The 23,806-nt window shown below is 45.2% G+C and overlaps 1 protein-coding gene across 2 annotated transcripts in view; it reads left to right on the top strand.

The window, feature by feature from the left end:
• GLDN (gliomedin) overlaps positions 1 to 23,806 on the top strand; it is a 58,307-nt gene that overhangs the window by 18,874 nt on the left and 15,627 nt on the right. Inside the window, exons 2-4 of one of the 2 annotated variants that reach the window (XM_069597895.1) lie at positions 5,918 to 5,969; positions 17,816 to 17,833; positions 18,194 to 18,301. In XM_069597895.1, the coding sequence (XP_069453996.1) occupies positions 5,918 to 5,969; positions 17,816 to 17,833; positions 18,194 to 18,301 (178 nt within the window). The remainder of the gene's footprint in view (positions 1 to 5,917; positions 5,970 to 17,815; positions 17,834 to 18,193; positions 18,302 to 23,806) is intronic. The other variant, XM_069597897.1, reaches the window with a different exon arrangement.

Here is a 23,806-nt window from a genome sequence, read left to right as displayed (position 1 = left end):
CACCAGGGAAGCCCAATAAGTGCCTTACTGATAAACATTTAGATTGTTTGCATGCTTTTGCCATCACAGTGTGGAGATGAACATTCTCGTCAGATATCCTTGTATAGTCTTCTTACAAGTGAGGTTCCCAGTTCATAGCGTTTTCTTTCTCATCAGTTCAGTTCAGTTCAGTTGCTCAGTCGTGTCCAACTCTTTGTAACCCCATGAATCACAGCACGGCAGGCCTCCCTGTCCATCACCAACTCCCAGAGTTCACTCAGACTCGCGTCCATCGAGTCAGTGATGCCATCCAGCCATCCCATCCTCTGTCGTCCCCTTCTCCTCCTGCCCCCAATCCCTCCCAGCATCAGAGTCTTTTCCAATGAGTCAGCTCTTCACATGAGGTGGCCAAAGTACTGGAGCTTCAGCTTTAGCATCATTCCTTCCAAAGAAATCCCAAGGCTGATCTCCTTCTGAATGGACTGGTTGGATCTCCTTGCAGTCCAAGGGACTCTCAAGAGTCTTCTCCAGCACCACAGTTCAAAAGCATCAATTCTTCAGCACTCAGCCTTCTTCACAGTCCAACTCTCACATTCATACATGACCACTGGAAAAACCATAGCCTTGACTAGACGGACCTTAGTTGGCAAAGTAATGTCTCTGCTCTTGAATATACTGTCTAGGTTGGTCATAACTTTCCTTCCATGGAGTAAGCATCTTTTAATTTCATGGCTGCAGTCACCATCTGCGGTGATTTTGGAGCCCAGAAAAATAAAGTCTGCCACTGTTTCCACTGTTTCCCCATCTATTTCCCATGAAGTGATGGGACCAGATGCCATCATCTTCATTTTCTGAATGTTGAGCTTTAAGCCAACTTTTTCACTCTCCTCTTTCACTTTCATCAAGAGGATTTTTCGTTCCTCTTCACTTTCTGCCATAAGGGTGGTGTCATCTGCATATCTGAGGTTATTGATATTTCTCCCGGCAATCTGGATTCCAGCTTGTGTTTCTTCCAGTCCAGCGTTTCTCATGATGTACTCTGCATATAAGTTAAATAAGCAGAGTCTTTCTCATAGAGGCTGCCGAATTAGTCCCATCTATTTTTAGTTTGAATTAAACACAACTCAAGCTAACTGGTGCCAAATTAGCAAGAAGTCCATTATTTTTCTCCAGAGGCTTTTTCCTTGCCCCTGAATTGCCCAAGATTCCATGGGTTCTACTAATCCAGTGAGACCAGTTCTGTATCCAGAGAGAAAACTGGGAGATCTGGTCAGGCCACCGATGGGACCTCTTTGGGCTGTCTTTTCCTTCATTGCTGCCATATGTTACAAAAGTTGAAAGCAAGTCCCCATGTATTGTGATATGTCTTCGTCCACTGCAGCATGACCTCAAGGTGACCCTGAGATGACACAGCATTTCTTCTGGGAGGATGGCCCCACCTCCTCAGCAAAACTCCTGACCTAAGCTATCTGGGGGTACCATTCTTTATGTTACACCCAGGTTGACAGCCGTTGTCACCTGCTCTCAAGACAAGCTGTCTTTTGGAGACCACTGACATACTTTCCTACTTGAACCTTATCTCACCAGTGGAAAAGTTCTAGGTCTGGAAACAGGTACTGTTCTGTGCACAGGGATACAGACAAAATAGCAAATTCTCCTGCTGTCAAAATGCCTTCATTCTTTGGAGAAAAGGCACAGGTAATAAACAAATGCATACAGAAGCCAAGATAATATTGGATAACAGTGAGTGCTACAAAGGCCAAAAGCCTTGAGGTGATGGGGACTGGCTGCTAGGGTTACTCTCAGGTGGGGAGTCAGGGAAAGCCTTCTTAACTAGGTGACATTTGGGCTGAGGCCTCTGTGAAGATGTGAACACAGTTTATAAGGCTTGGCAAAGACCAGTGGTGATGGTCAGTGTGATTGGAGTCCAACAGTGGTGAAGTGGGGGTAGATGGTCTTGAGAGAGGACAGGGCCACGTCCTGCATGGATCCTCATAACCCCCAGGGCTATGAGTTTTAAGGCTGTTTTCAATTCACCATTCTCAAATCCTAAATGAAGATCTAGAAAGCCTGGTATACCAAATATGACTCCTTAACTTGACAAGCTAGGTTTTTATGACTTTCAATTTTGAATTTTCTGATTTTCATCCAAACTCTTAAGCATTATTATTAGGAAAAAAAAATGTTTCTTTTTTTTTTTATGGTCATACCTTTTCACACCATGTTTTACTTTGATACAGTCTTATATAAACCATGTTTGTTAAAGAATATTCCCAAGTGAAGATTGACACAATTTACTGATAAATATCTAAATTAACTTTTAGCATATAAATGAAGCCAAAAGGTCAGGAAATGCAAACTCCTTATTTATCACTTTTATAGAAGCTATGCTAACTCCAGACCAGTGATGAACATAAAAGAGAGAAAGGTTAATTTTTCCTATTGATGCTTCTGTTGTTTCCAACTACTTCTCCTGCTGTGATCCCCCAGGCAACAAATGAGGCATTTATGAAGTCTCTAATGGTTCTCTCAGTGAACAATTATGCATATTTTAAGATGATAAATTTTGTAGTACAGCTGATTGCATTAATTTATGAAAATAACTCAAAGCAGTGAATCGAAATTTCTTCTGCCTGTGTTATAATGCTCATCCGAGCCACAACAGAAAATACAGTAGACCTAGAATCAGGAAACCTGGAGTTGAGCCCAGCTTTTCCACCAGCAAGCTGTGTGACCTTGAGTAAATGACATCACCTTGCTAAGCCTCTCTGTTCCTATCTATACAAAAGGGAGAGTCCCACTGCCCAACATACTTCAGCTCAGAGAGTTTTAGGGGCTAGGAGGGAATGGTTTGTATTGGGAGGGACACCTGGGATGTCCTAATGCATTGCTTGGCTGGAGGTGGTATATGGATGTTTGTTTTATTATCCATCTTGCACTATTGGCACACATTTTATATTTTTGTGGTATATATGATATATTTCACAATAAATTTCTAAAGTAGTCAGTAAGCACCTGTGACACACTTCACAAACAGTAAATGCAGTACAAGTCTTTTCCTCCAGGTCCCCTAGCAAACAAAATAAACCTAGGTAGAAGACAAAACAAATTTTCTCTTCAAATCAAAACAAGTTTCCTTTAAAAAGAGTTTGAGAGAGAAATCACCAAAATTTTTGGAATAAAACAAAAGTGCATTTTATTAAGTGTGGGCATTAGTATAGCTCCCTCCCACCCTGGCTCTCTACTCCTCCTTACTTGAGGAGGAGTTTTGGGGTTTTAGTTCCCCTTTTTAGGATTCTCTCCAGAAATAGTCTAGAAAGTCATAGACAAAGAGAGAATCTGGAAAGCAGCAAGAGAGAAAGTGTATAGAAGCATTTTCGTATGTACTACTTTTTTACTTAAATGAAAGCATGTTATACATGCTGCTCTATATTTTGTGGGTTTTTTTTTATTTATCTTAGAGATCTTTCAATATTGGCTTTATGGATTTAAATTTAGTCTTTTCCACAGTATTTCATTGTATGAATATGCTACAGTTTCTCTAACCAGACTTCACTGATAAATACTGAGGTTGTTTCTAACTTTTGCTCTTGCCCACATTTCTAAAATAACCATGTTTGTACATATATCTTCTCATGCATACATGAGTGTATCTGTAGGATAAATCATAAAATATAATGGGTCAAAAGACAGATCCATTTAAATTTTAGTAGATATTGTCAAAATGCCCTCCAAAGAGGCAGTGTCCCTTTGCATTTCCATCAACACAGTATGAGAATGCTCCTTTCCTGATACCCTTGTGAGAAGTACTCTGTTATTCTTTTTATTCACAAACTGAAAGGTAAAAATAGTATTTCATAATTTGATGTGTTTCTTCAAATATAAGTGAAGGTAAGACACTCTTTTATTTTTCTTCTTTGAGCTTTCTGCATGGATCCATTGCCCATTTTCCTTTGTTTTTTTGTTCCTTTACTTAAGGCTTTGTAGCAACTCTTTGTATACAAGCTCTTTGCATAATTATTCTTCTAAGTTTGTGTTTCTCCTTTGTTATTGCTTATAGTACTTTATGTCTTCTAGAAATGTTTAATTATTAGACAGTCAAATTTATCACATTTTTCCTATATATAGTATGGGGATTGTTTCTTTCTTAGAAAAGTCTTTCCTACTCTAATACCATTATAAATATTTTTCCAAAGGTCTCCTTCAGTAGTTTGTTTTTAACTTTAAAATTTTCAACTAAGGCTGCTCAATTACCTTTTTTAGTGTAAGGAGTGAAACAGAGATCTGAATTTATGTTTTTCCCTAGATGTGTATCCAGCTGTCTCAACTCCATTTCCCAATTGATAAGGTTTCTTCCCACAGTTTTGAAATGCCACGTTACTTGGGTTTAAAATTTTCTCTATGTATGAATTTGAAATTCTTAGATGGTAAATTGATAAATTAACTAAATCATTCCTGGCATATCCAAGAGACCATCAAAACAATAGCATAAATAGAGTTTGCTTATCCCATACCAGGCCCTGTTGTGAGTGTACTGCGTGTATTCAATCATGTATCCACATAACCATGCTATAAGTAAGGTAGGTACTGTTAGCTCCTTTATAGACAAGGATGAGGTTAGACGAGGACAGCACAGAGAGGTTAAGTAACTTTCCCAAAGTCATACTATTTGTGAATGACAAAGCCGTGATTTGAACACAAGCAATTTGACTTCAGGATTCATGCCTTCATCTGTACTTTCTGCTGCCTTCACAAAATAGAAAACACTTTTGTGTATACTTCCTACATCCAAGGAGCTGTTCTAAGAACTTCATATATAACTTCACTTAAGTTTCACAGCAATCCTAAGATGTTAAGTACTACTAATAGCCCCATTTCACAGATAAGCAAACTGAGACAGAATGGAATTTGTTGTTTTAGTCTCTAAGTCGTGTCCGACTCTTTTGCAGCCCCATGGACTATAGCCCCGACTGCAGCCCACCAGGCTCCTCTGTCCATGGAATTCTCCAGACAAGAATACTAGAGTGGGTTGCCATTTCCTTCTCCAGGGGATCTTCCTGACCTAGGGATCAAACCTGCGTCTCTTGCATTGGCAGGCAGATTCTTTATCACTAAGCCACTAGGGAAGTGGAACTAGAGAACAGAAAGAGAGAAGGGGATGGTGTGAGATGAGGCCAGATACAGAGGAATTTTGCTGTATCTTTAGAGCAGCTAGGCATCACCAAAGTGATTGAATCAGGGCTAACCTGATCAGATTTGGGTTTTGTGGAGCTCACAAGCAACAGCATGGAAAATGAATGGGGGAAGTGTTAAATGGTGTGAGGGAATGTTGTGTCAGGCTGACAGTGCAGTGCAGTGACCATGCACTCCAGATGGCCATCCAATGGCAAGTAAGCAGTGTCCCCACGACATGAGAATCACTGCTTTCAGGGTAGTTTCCACACGCCATGCATGGAGCTCCCTAACCCTAAAAGCAGCTATTCACATAATCTACATTTTCAGAAGAAACCAAAACATCAAGGAGCGAAGTACCTTATCCATACCCACTCACAGAGTTAAGTATGTGCTTCAGACTGCTAAGTTCACCAGTCCTGTTTATTCAGATCCACAGATTGAGTCCTTCAGACCCTGGGGAGCCAGCATGGGTTTAGATTTGGCTGTTCCTCCCCCATCCTCTGCCTTCTCAGAGTTTGATAGAAATCAAGGAGATTCTGTTGAGAATGTCGATAGAAATAGCTGCTGATACAAGAAAAATCTGTATCTTTAGGTCTTTCAGGGGTGTCTTTTAAGTTTTAGATTAACTTTTCCTCAGACTTCTACCTATTCTTCTGAAACTATTTTGGAAATTTTTATTATTGTTTTCTGCGTTTCTGAATAAAGAGCAAGTTCAGGGTCTACTGCCTACCGTGCTGCTGGTAATGGTCCTCTCTTCCCACAGATCCGAGTGATGGTGGACCTGTGCAACAGTACCAGGGGGATCTGCCTCACGGGTAAGCTGGCCGGCACTGAACAAGAGCAGCTCACATGGGGAACGCACGTGCTGGCCGAAGGGCCTGGGGTAGAGTGAACACCTAGGAACTCCTTAGCTTTATGAAAATGCTTGTTGGTTTACTTGTATACCATATATTTTCAATGGGCTAAAACTCAGTAGTAACATAAATTGTGAAAAACAATAATATTTTTGGTATTGCCATAGAAATCCAGCCATGGAAAATAACTAGGTCTTGGGTAATTAGAAATATGTGGTACCTTGAACTGAGGCCAACACTAATTCCCATTAGTGCTTTAAAAGGGAAAAGAAAGGAAAAAGACCTTGCTAAGAAGTAGAGAGCCCTTACCAGAAGTAGTTATTTCCCCATATCGTACATATAGCTTGAATGGGAAGCTCTAGATGCAAACTGCTAATCAGTTAAGAAAATGTTTTTTATGACCATTTCTCTGTGCGATGCCTACCATGTGCTCGATGGGACTGGAGGTTGGTCACACCCTGTCCCCTTCTATTCAGTGAATCAAAGACAAATAGAAAGGAAGGAGGGAATTAACCTCAAGGCACATCAAGCCTTAGGACCTGGAGTGGCTGATGGATGGAGCAAGGGAAGAGAGGCATGGTGTTTGGTTTTCTTTGGCTGCAAGGCATGTGGGCATGCAGGATCTTAGTTCCCCTGACCAGGAATCAAACCAAAACCCGTGTCCCCTGCAATGGCAGGGCAGAGTCTGAATCACTGAACAGCCGGGGAAGTCCCTGGGGAGCGGTCTTGGTGTGATTATACCTGACTCTGGCAGAGACTGGCTTCTTATCTCAGGGGAGGAGTGCCTGCCCACTGCCTTCAGAGCTCACATGCGGAATGCTGCTCTGGCCAAAGGGCTGGGGACAGAATGAGCACCTAGAAACACTTTAGGTTATGAAAATACATGTCGATTTGCTTTTATCAGACATTTTTAATGGGCTAAAAATCAATTTATAATTATGAAAAATAATAACATTTTCATTATTACCATAGCAGTATCACCATGGAAAATAACTAGGTCTTGGGTAATCAGGAATGTGTGGTACGTTGAAATGAGGCCAGTCGCCCAATTCATCACTCTCTGCCCAACCAGGCACTGACCATCAAGGACAGGCCTACAGTGCCTAGTCTCAGACACTGCATTTCCTGTCTCTTTGAAAGGGGTGCAGCATTCTGAGGAAACAGAGGGAAGTTATTTTTGCATTAAAAATCTATTATGAAGAGGTCTGGATCTAGATGGTAGGGTAGGAAGATCCTGAGCTCTCATCTTCCCGTGGACACACCGAAACTACAACTACTTACAAAACAATTATCTCTGAGAACAACCTGAAGTCTAGCAGAACAGATTTTCTAAACTAAGGACAGAAAGAAAAGGACACAGTGAGGGACCCATGTAGGATGAAGAGAGACACAGTCTAGTCAAACCCACACCCCCAGTGCAGCAATCCACAAGCAGGAGGGATGTCACAGCCACAGAGATTCCCCCCGAAGAGCAAGGGGTCAAAGCCTCACATCAGGCTCCCCAACCTGTGGGATGTGCATGGGGAAGATGAGCCCCCACAACACCTGGATTTGAAAACCAGTGAGGCTTTCATGCAGGAAAGCTGAAGGGCCATGGGAATCTGGGACTCTGCTCCTTGCATACACTTTCATTCACTCTAACTTCCAGCACAGAGGCAACAGCTTGAAAAGTGCTTGGGTCACATAAGAAGGAGATTCACTGATGAATTTTAAGGCATGTGCTCGAGGGACAGGGATCTGGAGGAACTTCCTCTGGGAATGGAAGTGCTGGCAGACACGATTTCTGTCACTCTCCACCAAACTGACACTGTGTGCCCTACCCTGATGCTCCCCTGAGGACTGACTCCAGCCAGTCCCTCCAGAATACTTCTTGCCCTGCCCTACCCAGAGGGCAGCCCTAGCTGGCATCAACACCCCTCCAAAGCAGCTCCCACTTTAGGGGGCCCACCCCACACCACAGAGCACTCACAATAGTCCCAGCCGGACCTTAAAGCCAGTTGCACTGGAGGCTAGCTCCACACATCAGCAGGCCCGCAGCAGTGCTCTGGTGACCAGGTGGCAGTTGCGCCATTGAGCTGCACCTTCTACATAAGGCCACTCTCCTACAACTAGTAGATGTAGCTGACACCCTTAATACATAGAAACAAGTACAGAGAGTTAGGCAAAATAAACAGACAAAGGAATACCTTTCAAATGAAAAAAAATAAAAAATAAAAATAACACAAAACACCAGAAAAGGAGCTAAATTAAACAAAGATAAGCAATTTACAAGATAAAGTGTTCAAAGTAACAGTCACAAAGATGCGCACCAACTCGAGAAAACAATGGATGAACTCAGTGAGAATTTAAACAAAGAGAGAGAAAATATAAGAAAAAAGAACCAATCAGAACTGAAGAATACAGTAACTGAAATGAAGAATACATTAGAATGAATGAACAGCAGATTAGAGGATGCAGAACAGATCAGCAGTCTGGAAGACTACAGTCTGGAAGAACAGTGGGAGCCACCTAATCAAAACACTGAAAAGAAAAAAGAACTTTAAACAATCAGATAGTTTAAGAGACCTCTGGATCAAGGAGGAGTCCCACATTTGCATCGCAGGAGTCCCAGAAGAAGACAGAGAGAGAAAGGGACAGAAATCCTACTTAAATAATGTCTGAACACTTCCCTTGCCTGTCAAAGGAAACAAACATCCAAGTAAAGGAAGCACAGAGAATCCCCCCAAAAGACAAACCCAAAGAGGTCCACACCAAGACACATTATAATTAAAATGTCAAGAATTAAAGAGAGAATCTTAAAAGCAGCAAGGAAAAAAAAAACCTAATTATGTACAAGGAAACCCCCATAAGACTATCAGCTGTTTTTTCAGCAGAAACTTTATAGGTGGGAAGGGAGTGGCATGATATATTGAAAGTATTGAAAGAAAAATAATTTACAGCCAAGAATACCCAACAGGGTCATCATTCAGAATTGGAGACATAAAGAGTTTTGCAGTCAAGAGAAAGCTTGTAAAGGAGTCCATTACCACTAAACAGGGCTTACAAGAAACGTGTTTTGTTTTTGTTTGTTTGTTTGTTTGTTTTTTTAAAAAAACACTTCCTTAAATAGAAAAGAAAAGGCCATAGTTAGAAATAAAATTATGAAAGAAAAACATCTCCGTGGTAAAGGCAAACATATAGTAAAGGTAGTGAATCAACTACCAAGAAAGTTAATATTAAGTTTAAAAGGCAAAAAGTAGTAAAATTATCTATAACTAAAATAATTAGTTCAGTGATGCACAAATAAAAACATGTAAAATATGATGTCAGAAACATAAAATGAAAGAAAGGAAGGTAAAAGTGTAATGCTTGTAGAACGTGCTCAAACTTAAGTGACCACCAACTTAAAAGAGACTGTTCTATACATAAGTTATTATATGTGAACCTTTAACTAAGGAGACAAAAGTCTTGTACTCAGAAAACTGGGCTTTCCATGTGGCTCAGTGGTAAAGAATCTGTCTGCCAATGCAGGAGACACGGGTTCAGACCTTGGGTCAGGAAGACACCTTGGAGAAGGTAATGGCAACCCACTCCAGTATTCTTGCTGGGGAAATCCAATGGGCAGAGAAGCCTGGCGGGCTACAGTCCATGGGGTCACAAAAGAGTCGGACATGGCAACTGAACAACAAAAACAACTCAGAAAACTACATTTCAATTCAGTTCAGTTGCTCAGTAGTGTCTGACTCTTTGTGACCCCATGAACTGCAGCCAACTCCCAGAGTTTAATCAAACTCATGTCCATTGAATTGGTGATGCCATCTAACCATCTCATCCTCTGTTGTCCCCTTCTCCTCCCACCTTCAATCTTTCCCAGCATCAGGGTCTTTTCCAAAGAGTCAGTTCTTCACATCAGGTGGCCAAAGTATTAGAGTTTCAGCTTTAGCATCAGTCCTTCCAATGAATATTTAGGACTGATTTCCTTTAGAATGGACTGGTTGGATCTCCTTGCAGTCCAAGGGACTCTCAAGAGTCTTCTCCAGCACCACAGTTTAAAAGCATCAATTCTTTGGTGCTCAGCTTTCTTTATAGTCCAACTCTCGCATCCATACATGACTACTGGAAAAACCATAGCTTTGAATAGATGGACCTTTGTTGGCAAAGTAATGTCTCTGCTTTTTAATATGCTGTCTGGGTTGATCTGGGTTGTCTGGGTAGCTTTTCTTCAAGGCACTGATAAAAGAAACTGAGGGTGACACAAACAGATGGAAAGATGTATTGTATTCACGACCTGGAAGAATTAAGATTGTTAAAATGACTATACTACTCAAAGCAATCTACAGAATCAATAAAATCCTTATCAAAATGCTAATGTTATTTTTCACAGAACTGAAATAACCCTAAAATTTGTATGAAACCACAAAAGACCCCACATAGCCAAAGCAATCTTAAGAAAGGTGAACAAAGAACTTCAGACTTCCTCATTTCAAACAGTATTGCAAAGATAGTAATCAAAACTGTATGGTTCTTTAAAAAAAAAATTGGAGTATAGTTGATTTACAGTGTTGTTACTTTCTCCTGTACAACACAGTGAATCAAAACTGTATGGTATTGGCACAAAAACAAACATATAGATCAATGGAACAGAATAGATGCTTCTATCATCAATTAATTTATTATGACAAGGGAGCCAATAACAGACAGTGGAAAAAAACAGTCTCTTCAATAAAATGGTGTTGCTAAGTCGCTAAGTCACTTCAGTCGGGTCCGACTCTGTGCAACCCCATAAACAGCAGCCCACCAGGCTCCTCTGTCCCTGGGATTCTCCGGGCAAGAACACTGGAGTGGGTTGCCATTTCCTTCTCCAATGCATGAAAGTGAAAAGTGAAAGTGAAGTCGCTCAGTTGTGTTGGGGAAGTGGATTGCCACATGCAAAAGAATGACACTGGATCACCATCTGCAAAAATAAGCTCAAAACAGAATAATTGCTTAAATATAAGATTTGAATCCATAAAACTCCTAGAAGAAAACAAGAAATATACTCTTTGACATCAGTCTTAGCAATAAGTTTTGGCTCTGTGTCCTCAGGTACAAGCAACAAAAGAAAAAATAAAAAAATGGGACTATAAAAAATTAAAAATCTTTTGCACAGCAAAGGAAACATCAACGGAAAAGCAAACCAAGCAAATGGGAGAATATATTTGCAACCGATTTATCTGATAAGTAGTTAATATCCAAAATATTGAATATATAAGGAACACAATATAAAAATGTATTTAATTAAAAAATGGATAGAGGACATGAATAGACATTTTTCCAAGGAAGACATACAGATGACCAACAGACACATGAAGAGATGCTCATTTTCACTAATCATCAAGAAAATGCAATTTAAAACCACAATGAGATATCACCTCATTCATGTTAGAATGGCTGTTATCAAAAAGACAACTAAAAATAAGTGTCAAGGAGATGTGGAAAAGGGAACTCTTATGCACTGTTGGTAGGAATGTAAATTGGTGCAGCTACTATGGAAAACAGTATGGAGGTTCCTTAAAAAATTAAAAATAGAAGTAGCATATGATCCAGCAATTCCACTTCTGGGTATTTATCTGAAAAAAATAAGAAACTAATTAGAAAAGATATATGCACCCCTGTCTTCACTGCAGCATTATTTACAATAGCCAAGATATGAAAACCTAAGTGCCCATGATACACGAATGGATAAAGAAGGTATGGTAGAAATACACACAATAGAATACTACTCAGTCATTAAAAAAGAATGAAATTCGAAGCAAAATGGATGGACCTTGAGGGTAATATGCTAAGTGACATAAGTCTGACAGAGAAAGACAAATGTATGATTTCACTTACATATGGAATCTAGAACACAAAACCAGTGAACAAGCATAATAAGACAGAAACAGGCTCACAGACACAAACAGGTGGTTGCCAGAGGAGACAAGAGGGAGGGGTTAGGGGATAAATGAAATAAGTGAGGGAGATTAAGGGGTATAGATGTCCAGTTATAAAATAGATGAGTCATGGGAGTGTAGTGTCCAGCATAAGGAATATAGTCAATATTATCACAGTAACTTTGTATTGTGAAAGATTACTAGACTTGTGGTGATCAGTTTGTAATATATATTAATGTTGAATCATGATGTACTACACCTGATACTAATATAATTTGTATGCCAACTATTCTTCAATTGAAAAAAAATTCTATTATGGAATAAATGCACAGCTCTCATGGACTCTAAAGATAACCACAAGACTTTGAAGCCAGCTGGAGCTTGTGTTGGGTCTCCTCAGTCTTAGGCTCCAGGCTCTGAGGAGGTCCTGGTCACTTCACAGGGCTGCACTGGGGAAGGCTGAGAACCCCTGCACAGTGTGCATGGACTTGGAAGAAACCTATGCTGCAACATTCTCCCCAGGACCTCTCAGTACCTGCCAGGCATTAGGAGCTCTGGTCGCATTTGTAGAGTGACTAAATCTGACTTTTGTAAGTGATTAATGGGAGTGGTGGGCTAGCAAGAAAGATGCTTCCTGGGGAACTCTGAGTCCAAACCTGACTCTTGGCTTAGTTTAACCTGAGAGAAAAGCTGTAATCCTGTAGCTTCTTAGAAAATGCTAATTGAGTTATTACTCAAGTCACATTTCAGCCCTTACAGAAAATTAAATATCTTCAGAACAGCTTAGTCCTTTATTCTGAAACCCTTGTGGCTTAAGCACCTTTCTAACAGTCTCTGGGAGTCCCTTTTCAGCGTTGCTGCATGTGACAGTAATGAGCGCTAGAGAAATGCTCAAATGGATTGAATTACAGGCACAAAAGCGCTGTTGAGAGGCACAGGAAAAGCCTCTTCCTTTTTGATTTTTATAGTGATAGAATGAGAGCCAGGCTGTTCAGTGAATGTGGGCCAGAGCTATTGAGACCACTTAGGGGAGATTGACAGGATTGCATCTGTGCTGGAGATGGGTTGAGGAGGTTATTCTTTGGCACCTAAAAATGCTTTTCAAAAGCCAGTTCCTTTTTTCATGACAGCTTGAAATTGGGTCTTCTTTTACACAGAAAGCTCTTCAATTAAAACTTAGGTGTGAAAAGTACAAGTTGTATGTACTTTTTTACAAGGCAAGGAGGCACCCAGGGATAGGCCAAGGTGCCTGTACTGGGGGCAGAGAGGTAAGAGGACCCAGGACCGAACTGGGGAGCTTCAGGGGGAGAGGCAGAGAGCAGCAGTCCAGAGGTTACAAGGTTACAAGGCTCCCAGATGACACCTTCAGGCAGGGTTGCCAGGACAGACCCTGGGTTTGGGCCTGAGAACAAGATCTAGCCCTTCACTGGAGTCATCTTTGAAAAAGCAGGTGCTTGTGACTTGAGGCTAGTCCAGCTGTGACCAGGAAAGTCCCTTCCTCTTCCTTTCCCAGGACTCAGCTGTGGTTGCTCTGGGGACAAGGACAGATGCCGTGGAGTTTTGTGCAGCCTGTGACATCTCAGGTGAATAGTGAGGGCAGTTCACAAGCCAGAGTAGTCAGGCTTTAGGATTTTGCTAATGCAGAGTTTGTCAAATGACATATGGTTTTCTGGATGCATCTTACCCCTGATCCCAGGTTTCCTTGGGACCCCAGAAGTGTGTCTTCTGGAAGAGCAGGCTATCGTGAAGAAGGCAGGTCTTGGGTAATTCTTCACTTCCAGTGGCCTCCACATATAGGCTTATTGGAAAATCTCTAAATCATCATATTGCTGAACTGCTTGTTGGGACCAAGGTGCTTCAGATCCACAGTGCCCATTCTCCTTGCAGAGACATGACTCCAAGTCTGTGATAACTCTTCTTATCCTATACCCAGGCATCAGTCGTGGACCACTGTTGCTACCTAGCATGGCCTCAGGTCCCAGGTCATTCTTTTGTGGTATTGCAGAAAGTTGTCCTAACTGATTGGAGTTGGCACTTGAAATAATATCCAACTCTTCTCATTTTTAAGGTTTTCATGGCCATAATCCAAAATTGAAATGCACCAAATAAAAGAGATTAGACCAAAGCTCCACTTTAATGGGGCATGTGGGGAAAGATACATATTTTTCCACATCAGGTGCCCTGGGACTGGCAGAATAGCTGGCAGCAGGGCCAGTTGTAGAGGGTAGACCAGCACACAGAGGGTGGGAGCTGAGGCCTCAAAGCTGTAGCCAGTCCAACCCAAGTGGGAAGCCCCCTTCTTAGCATGGAACCTTGTATAAGGGCACTGGTGGCAGGCCCAGGGAACAGCTCTGCGTACCGCCTTAATATGAATGTGACTGCCTACACGTGTTCCTAGAGGGTCTGTTATTCCAGAAGGGGACAAGGGTCAGGAGCTGAGAAAACATCCCGCAAGACAGTTTTCTAGTGGCTAGTTGGCACATGTTATTTGACATCTGACATTATTATAATGACTCATATTTGGGGCTGCTTCTGGGTGTGAGGGGCCATGAGCAGCTCTGTTGGTATCCTGGGGACCCTAGGACAGTCTACATCACTCTGCTCCTGAGCTCTTTGAAACTGTTATCCTTTCTTTTCTGAAATTTTCTAGTTTCAAGGCCTGAGCGTGGACTTCACAGGTGGTGCAGTGTTAAAGAATCTGCCTGCCAATGTAGGGGATGCAGGAGATGTTGGGTTCGACCCCTGGGCCAGGATCATCCCCTGGAGATGGAAATGGCAACCCACTCCAGGATTCTTGCCCAAAAAGTCCCATGTACAGAGAAGCCTGGCAGGCTACAGTCCTTGAGGTCACAGAGTCAGACACAACTGAGTTTGCACGCATGCATGAGGCCTGCTGGGCTGGCCTCGCTCTTCCATCTCCAGAGCACTCTCTCTCTCTTTCCTGGTGCTGCTTCTGTCTCCTGCCTCCCTCCAGGTAGGGTGTGTCCCCCTCTCTGCATCCCCAGATTTGGCTCAGATATTTCACTCTTACCTCAAGGGTAGTATCTCCCAGTCTTTCTAGGGTCAGGAACCCCTGTAAGGACAATGACTGATTCTTTTCCCAGAGAACTTTCACATCAGGTCCAGGGGACCCAGGACCATCTGCACTCCAGTAACTTGTGGTGCTTGGTAAAAATGCAGGTTCCCGGGCCTCATGCTAATTCAAACTGGATCAGAATCTCCAGACTGGTCCCAGGTGTCTGCATCTTTACAAGCGTTCTAGTTGACTCTAGGCCTCAAGTGACTAAGAACTGTAGCCGTAGGATGTCAAGGACGTCGGGTCAGGGTCAGTAAACCCTAATCTAAGCACCTCATCATAGCAACATCCTTGGCCCTAACTAATGTGCCCTAAGTGTACAGCTCCGGCCAGGACCTCTCTCGAATACTCCATTGCATGGAAACGGACTGTCCCGAGAACTCTTGCAACCTACTATATACAGTTGATTCTTGCTTGTTCACTTTTTTTCTACCAACCTGCACATCGGAATTTGGCTCTATCGGCAATCTGGATTGACTGTGGATTGATTTCTTTCTGGCAGCTATGCAAAGTCCACATTGCGTCCTTACAAGGGCGTTTGTGGCGCCATCTTGTGGTGTGACTACAGGCTACCCTGATCCTAGAAAATGCCGTGTCATTTTCAGCAAATCATTTTTGCGCAACATAGGACTATATATATATATATAAAGCATACTGTCAAACACTTGCTCTTTTGAAGGTTTTCATGTCTTTCAAATAGGACTGGATACTTCCAGGCACCGAATCATCTGAGAGGCCTTCTGTTTTGCCTCCAACCAGACAAGGAGTCCTGCCCGTTCTTCTGCTGAAAATACCTCTCGCATTTCTAGCTCCCTCTACAACGCTACAGCCACCAACCACATTTATCTTCAACCTTGTCCCAAGTTTGAACTACAAACATCCTCTGAATATTTTCTCCTCCCCACCCCCACCCCCGCCTCTTTCTCTCTCTCTCATCTCATTCCCTGCTGCTGCTGCTAAGTCGCTTCAGTCGTGTCCGACTCTGTGCGACCCCATAGACGGCAGCCCAACAGGCTCCCCCGTCCCTGGGATTCTCCAGGCAAGAACACTGGAGTGGGTTGCCATTTCCTTCTCCCTAGTTGTATTCTATTTCCATCTACAGAAAGGATCACAAGCGCGCAGATTTCAGTGTCATCTTCCCTTCTTAAAACTCTACTACGGCTCCGCGCTGCCTTGCAGATACTGCCTATGCCCCGCCACCAGGCCTTCAAGCGTTGCTGCGCCATATCCCTCCGCCAAGTACCCCGGCCTCATCACCACACATTCCAGCTGGGCCAGTTTCCCTTCTCTCTCTCACCCCTGGAGCTTTGCTCCAGTTGGTCTCGTGCAGGGGTGCCCATACCTCAGCCCGGCAGCTGTCTCAGGCCCCCTGGGCCTTCAGAGCTACAAGTGAAGGCTTACCCTCTCTGAAGTCCTGCTCAGACTGCCCTTTGCCCAGACTGTCCCAGCACCTCTGTGGTTGCTTCTCTGTTGCTCCCTCATATCTCGCTGTGGTTTCAGAGTATTCACCTAACTCAGTTCGATTGTAAACATGACAGATTCAAGGACCAAGATTTCTTTATTATTATTATTTTATTAATATTTTTGGCTGCACTGAGTCTTCATTGATATACGCTGGCTTTCTCTAGTTGCTGCAAGCCGGAGCTACTCTTCACTGCCGGCTGGTTCATGGGCTTCTCCTTGCAGTGGCTTCTCTGTTGTAGGACATGGGCTCCAGGGTGTGTAGGCTCAGTAGTTGCAGTGCAAAGGCTTAGCTGCACTGAGGAATGTGGGATCTTCCCAGACCAGGGATTGAACCTATGTCCCCTGCATTATTAGGTGGATTCTTAACCACTGGACCACCAGGGAAGTCCCAGGGTTTCTATGGGTAGATTTTGGTGCACACAGTAAGTGCTTCGTAAATGGTGGTTTTCTGAAAAGTCACAGGACTTGGATCTTTAGACAGACCTTCTCACTCCAATTGGAGAAGGGCATGGCAACCTACTCCAGTATTCTTGCCTGGAGAATTCCATGGATGGAGTAGCCTGGTGGGCTACAGTTCATAGGGTTGTAAAGAATCGGACACGACTGAAGCAACTGAGCCTGCACACACCCACTCCAATATTGGTGACTGTTTATGTGGTCAGAGAAACAAAGACCCTCAGCTGTTCATGTTGCAACCTGACTGGTCTGTATGAGTGCTTATTAAGTGGAATAATTGACACTAAAACTGTTTGTGGAACAATTTATTGTGTTAGATTATGTGTAAATGATTCACCCGAACACCTTAGATCCTTTTTAGGGTGATTACAAATGAAGAAAGGTATTTGTTACCTGATCTGAGCCCTCAGGTTTTCTCAGGCAATTTTGTGCAACAAAATAGAAACCCAGCAAACCAGCTTTTGCTCTCAACTCCCCTGGGTGGCCCAGAGGAGACAGGCTGTCTGGATGAGTGCATTCAGGGCTGCTCCCAGGACAGCTGGCTCAGCCCTGCAAATGCAGCACTTCCTGACACCTAGCTGCACACAAACTGCTGCCGGCCCACCCACATGATCACCAAACCTCATGTAATTAAGTTGACTTTGGAGTCTATGGTGAAGCCCCTTAGAAATTATTCTTAGTCCACTAGAACTTGAGCAAAAGTGGGTTTGACTGGGCTACGGGTATTTGTCTAATTGTTTTTAAGGCTCTTTGGGCAAATATACTGAGTTCTAAATAAAAGGCACAGGGCAATTCCTTAGGGCTCATAGATGATCAATATGTTTTAAGAGGGGGAAGATGCTCTTTGTTCTTTGAGTTCGGAAGTTAACTTAGCTTACTTCTATCTGTGGTTTATCATCTAAATTTTTCTTCTGTTGTAGGACCACCTGGCCCAGCAGGTAAGAACCTATAGATATTCTGAGTTTGCAGGGAGGATGTGGGTGGCTGGCTCCCCAGGATCCCTCAGAAGGGACTGAGGCAGGGAGGGGGGAAGAGTCCGGAGGCAGCCTTGACTACTTCTGTGTCCCCCCTCCCCCTTCTCTCTGCCCGAGTCACCAGCTCTCCGGCCCCCTTCCACTTGAGAGCCTGCCATCACCATTCCCTACCTGACACTGCTTTGGGTGGTGGTGGGGAAGGAAAGGAAGAAGCAGGAGAAGCTCTGGGAGAGGTCTTGATGCCTGCCCAGTCTCACTGGCTAAAGGAAATTAACTTCAGTGAAAAATTTTTTCAGTGTTCCCGTTTCCCGTGTTTTGATGCAGGGCCTCCCGGAGTCAGTGGATTACCAGGACACAACGGATCAAACGGACAGCCTGGTCCCCAGGGCCCAAAAGGCGAAAAAGGAGCCAATGGAAAAAGAGGAAAAATGGGTATTTAGGCACAGCTTTTCTAATTAAATCCCTTGGTTGTTTTGTCTCCCTCATAGCATGTTGGATGAGCCAACACTGGTGCAGTGGGGGAAAGTGCTGCATCTCTGAATGCAAAGCTGGTTAAGTGTTGCCTGGAAGCTGCTGTGTTCTGAGGCTATAAGGGCCTCCTTTTGGTCCAACCCTGATGACGGTGTATGTCCAGGCTGCCTGGGAGAAGCAGTGTTCCTGGGAACTGATGTCCGCTCCTCTGCTTGCTCTGATGCAAACAGACAGATGGAAGAGGAAAGAGTGTCTGTACTGATACCCCAAGTTTGTTCAAGGGTCAGTTCCTGCCCTGGCCAGGGTAGCTGGACAGAGGGGATGAGAGGTGAATGTGGTCAAATTGACACCAGAGAGGTAACTCAGCCAAATCAGGTTAGCCCTGGGCATTTTAAGAACCAGGGTTTGTACTCGGCCCCTTGCCCTGCATACCTCCCTGGGCAGCCACACAAGGGAGGCTGCAGGAGGGAAGGGAGGAGGCTGTGAAAACCCTGTGTCCAAGGACGGGCTGTTGGGAGCATGGCTCAGGCCTCAACCAGCTCAGACTCTAGCCTGGACCATCTGACTAGAAACCAAGGGCTCTGCTGTCCCCGCCACCCTGCCAAAGCCCAGGGGCTGTGAATGCCCTCCCCTGCTCCCTTCCTGGGCCCAGGATGCATTCTCATTCCCACCCAGAGACCAGTGTAATTGCAGGGAGTGGGAGGAAGGGCCAGAGCTGGCAGGGCCACAGAGAGGAACTGGCTTTGTTCTGGGAGCCAAGAGAAGCCACAGAGGGGTTTTGAGGAGGAGAGGGACATGATCAGATCTACCTTTCTGTGATACCCCCACTGGGGGAGGACAAACTCGAGCAAGCATGGGAGCCAAGACAGGGAGACAGTGAAGAGGCTACGCAGCAGGCAGGCAGAAGGGATGCAGGTGGGATGTGCAAAGCTTGATGAGCTGAGTGATGTTTTGGGGGTAAAATCAACAGTACTTGGGGAAGGCAAATATAAGTAGGAAGGGGGAGGGAAGTACCAAGGCTGACTCCAAGATCTTCCTCCTGCATGACCACCCTTCCCTAAGGTGGAGAGAGCCCTGGACCGACTTAGGTCCTAGCATGGGATTTGCTCAGTTTGAAACGCCTTGAAATGTCCAGGAGGAGGTGTCAGAGGGCCTTGAAGATGCCGGTCTGCAGTCAGAGGAAACCCTGGGGCTCGAGGTGTACCTTAGGGAGTCACCCGAGGAGATGGGCTTTGGGGCCATGGGCCCAGCCCCTTCGGGAGGGAGCCACCCAAGAGGAGAGCCTGGGCCCATCCAGGTGGAGCAGCAGTATCTAGTGACCAAGTAGGAGGGAGGAGCCAGCAAAGGAGGCCAAGGACAGGCTGAGCAGCAGGAGGAGCCCTAGGAGAGGGTGGGAGCATTCCTCAGCAGGCGTTTATTGAGAGAGTTCCCAGTGCTGGTGCGGAAACAAAATAGATGCAGCCCCTATTGTATCGTGGAACTTACTGTCCTTGGTGGGGAGGCGGACGTAAAGTCCACAGTCAGATGCATCTGTAATCACAGGGTGAGGAGCAGAAAGGAAAGAACAGTGTGCTATAAGCGGGGCAGAGAAAGGGGGTCAAGAGGTCATGTCGGAGGTCAGACCTGAGGAATAAGAGCAAGGCAGACGGTGGCCCAAGTGGGGTGCACACACCTGCCAAGGCCCTGCTAGGGCAGCTGGGGGAGGCGGCATACAGCCATGTGAGGTGGGAGGCGGGGGCCAGGCCCTTCCAGAGCCTTCTGCATGGTGGTCTGGGTCTCTCTGCCAGCCACATGCAGGATGTGACCCTCAGGGCCAGGGTCATAGCCATGGAGAAGGAGGGGCCATCACGTCAGCAGAGAGCTCCAGGATCTTTAGTGGTTTGGCAGGCAGGGTTGGGAGAGGGGAAGAGTGGGCATGCCTTCCAGAAAGAGGGAACAAGTGCTGTTTCCAAAAACAGGCTAAAGAGCCCGTGTTCCGCAGAGATAGGACTGGGTTAGACTGTGCACGTCTATGGGTCGCACAGAATTGGACAAGACCGAAGCGACTTAGCAGCAGCAGCAGGCTGTGCACTCTAGCAGTGGTCTCTGAACAATGGTATATATTAACAGCTGACATTCACTGTCAGGCACTCTACCAAATCCTCTCTACATTTACCTCACTGAGTCTTCACAACAGCCCCAGGAGATGGGGATGTTTGCGAGCCTTATTTTTCCCAGATGAAGAAGTCTCATCTTTCCATTTTCCAAACAGGCCCGGGCCCTCTGGCAGGGCCTGTGCACCACTGCCCCGGCCCATCCCTCCCCTGGAGCAATTGCAGCTGATACCTCCTCCTCCTCTTCAAGATCGCCCCTGACCTCCGTGTCTGGACCCCCCTCACCCCCTCCCACCCCTGCCTCACCAGCTCAGTAACATCCCCTGCTCTCCTCCGAAGCATAGATCCCTCCCTGAACTCCTCTGCTCGTGTTGCTCGCTGATGTGCTGATGGTCTGGCCGCCTAGGGAGAACGTGAGGTCCGTGAGAACCAGGCTCCAGAGCCTGGTGCACCCAGTGAAGGCGGGCAATCATAGTGGACATAACATGCCCAGCGTCCAAAAGCTAATAAGCGTAAGAGGCAGGCTTGACTCCAGGCCTTGGCTCCTGGACCCCTGCTCTTAAACACGACAGCACCGAACACTTCCAGGCTGGAGGGGGTTGAGTCCAAGAGGCATTACCCGAGGTGCTACGAAGCAGGAGCAGGGGGAAGGAAGCCCGGGCCCTGGGAGCTAGTGCTATTAATTGTCTAAGGATGCTGCTGAGCCTCATTCTGAGTCTCACCAGGAGGGTGGGAAGACACCAGCCCTTCAGAGAAGCCCATAGGACACAGGCTGGATGCACAGTTCATCAAGAACCCACGTGTCAGGCGGAAAGAATTACCCCTGCTCTGCAAGCAGAAGGGAGCCAGGAAAGGCATTCGGGGAGCACCTGCCGTGAACTCTGCCTGGCTTCGAGGGCCTGGGTCTCCTCACCTGTACACCGAGGAGCCGGGCTCCCAACAACTCTAACATGGCTTCCGGTTTTGAAACAGTCTGCTCCAGTGTTTGTCTGTGAAGGAGAGACTGTGCCTTGTGTGTCCTGTTATTTGCCACAGCTCTCTGCCAGCCCCAGCTACGGCTCAGTAAAGAACTGATGAGTGAAGAAGGAAGGAATGAGGACAGTAGGACATAGTTTGTGTCCATAAGGGCTTGCAGTCCTGTTGAAAGAGAAGATAGAGTTTATATACAGCATGAATTCTGTAACTGGTTATTCTGATATGATGGTGCTTTATTCTGTACAGCAGGGAATGCTGCCAGAAGAAAAATCTGAACTTAATTGTGAAGATAATGGACAAATAGGATCCTGTATAGAGGATGGGTTGTACCGTGGAGCTAAGTGTAAAGGACAAGAGAGAGACGTGTGATCCACACCTTGGAAATAAATAGAGGGGAAATGGGGAGGGCACTGCAAGGAGAGAAGGAAAAGGCCCTACTTGGAGGCACTGTTAGGGAGGCTGGCCCTGCCTATGAGAAGGGCCCCAGGTGAGGATGGTGCGGTGGGGAGGGAGCAGGGGTTTCAGCTCTGTGTCTGCAGGAGGCAGCCGGGAGCCACTGCGGGCTCTTGAGAAGACCAACCTAATGAGACCAGAGTTTAGAGCTCCAGACTAACGGTTGTTTCCAGGATATTGAAATATGAAGCTAACCCTCACCTTCTGATCTTAGGAAAGCTAAGAACAAGAGTGGAATAGGCCAGAGTCAGAGCTTGAAGTCTTGGTTTGGATCCCAGCTCGTCTGCTTACTAGCTGTGTGCACCTGGGCAAGTTACTTAATCGCCCTGTTTCCTTAACTGGAAAATGAGAATAGTAATAGTGTTTTTAGGAAGATTAAATTTATATATATAAAGTGCTTAGAATAGGGTCTGACACAGAGCAAGTGCTGCATTAGTTTTAGATATTAGGTGGTAGTGTTGTTTCAAAGGGTGGGGAAGGAAATCTGAGTGGAAATGCCTACATTTATTTGAAACCATCAACTTAGATTTAGAGAGAATTGAACATTTTTGCAAACAGTGTCTTTTCCGAAGTTTGACATGCTATGCCTCAAAACCAAGCATTTTCTTTCTTTCCATCTGCCTCTCACTTTCTCACTCAAGAGTTAATGCTTCAGTGTTTTCTCTAAAAATTGAGTCCCCACAAAAACAGAAATAAACATCCTCCTCCTTATTCATCCCAGCCTTGGGTCTGGGTTTTGCATAATACCCTCAGCTCCCATCTCCTCCACCTCAGTGGGTGACAGATGGCGCTGCCAAAAATAAGATGTCCTCCTTTACCCCCTGCAATGAAGGTGGCGTTGACCCCAGTTGATCACACAACCCCAGACTCTAAAGCTGGGAAAATGACTTGTTTTGAGTGGGCACTGGCGACGAGAAAGGAAAACAGCAGAAAGCCACACCCAGCACCCGAGCAAGGCGAGCAGAGTCTGGCCTTTCTTCTGCAGCAGAATGTGCTGACTCCGAGCCTGCCAGCAGTCATGGGACAGACACTGCCCTGGTCCAGGCCACTCAGAGTTTAACAGTGTCCCTGCCCGTAGCCAAGTCGGGGAAGGCAGACAGTGCCACATCCGCCACCTCTGCCAGCGAACGTGATGAGGTGGTGGTGTGCTTCTGCATGCCACGGCCAGGCACGGCCAAGGTGGTTGCACCAACCAAGAAGAGGGACAACTTTGGGGAGGTGGCAAAGACGGCATAGACAAAACATCCCCTCCCCTTTCTTGAAGAAAGTGATCATGCACACACGCAGCTGAGCGCCAAAATACACCCATGAGCAAAGTCCTTAATATCCTGAGCAATAGGCACCAGCCACTGAGCATTATGCCAGCTGTGAGAATGTTCTCCTGTTTCACACCTGGCCTTTTTGAGAAAGGGGAAAAATGCATAAAAGGAAGGAATAAAAGAAGAGGAAATCGAATGATGATGCCAAAGGCTCTTTGTGACTAGAATAAATGCTTGAAAAAGAAAACCCTCAAGTAACTAGAAGATACCATTTCCCTGAGCGCTGCTGAATGTGAGTCACACGACACCTTTCGGAGGTGTCAGTTATCTTCTGGTGCATTGTGCTGGCTGGACTCTATGGCAACGTTCTCATCTTTTGTGTCCTTCAGATAATGTGCCAAATTGCCTATTTAAAATACTGACAAAAGAACGTCCGCTCGTGCAGAGGTCCCTGATTAAGGGCTTTTCAGTGAGTGAGCCTCTTTCCAGAAAGATGTCCTGATAACTGTGGGCAGAGGTGACCCCCAGCCATGGGATCTCAGCGTGGTGTGAGAGATGCATTGTGGGACCTGCCTTAACCATGTGACTGACTCCACGGCAGAGCCTCCAGTAGCTACAATGCAGGGGCTTCCCTTGCTCTTCTTCACATGCTCTTCCACCGTGTCCCCAGCAATTCCATTGGCAGA

This window comes from Ovis canadensis, chromosome 7 (assembly GCF_042477335.2).
Source record: "Ovis canadensis isolate MfBH-ARS-UI-01 breed Bighorn chromosome 7, ARS-UI_OviCan_v2, whole genome shotgun sequence".
NCBI classification, from domain to species: domain Eukaryota; kingdom Metazoa; phylum Chordata; class Mammalia; order Artiodactyla; family Bovidae; genus Ovis; species Ovis canadensis.
Note: the sequence above shows the minus strand (reverse complement) of the source record. Positions and strands in the feature narration are given on the sequence as shown.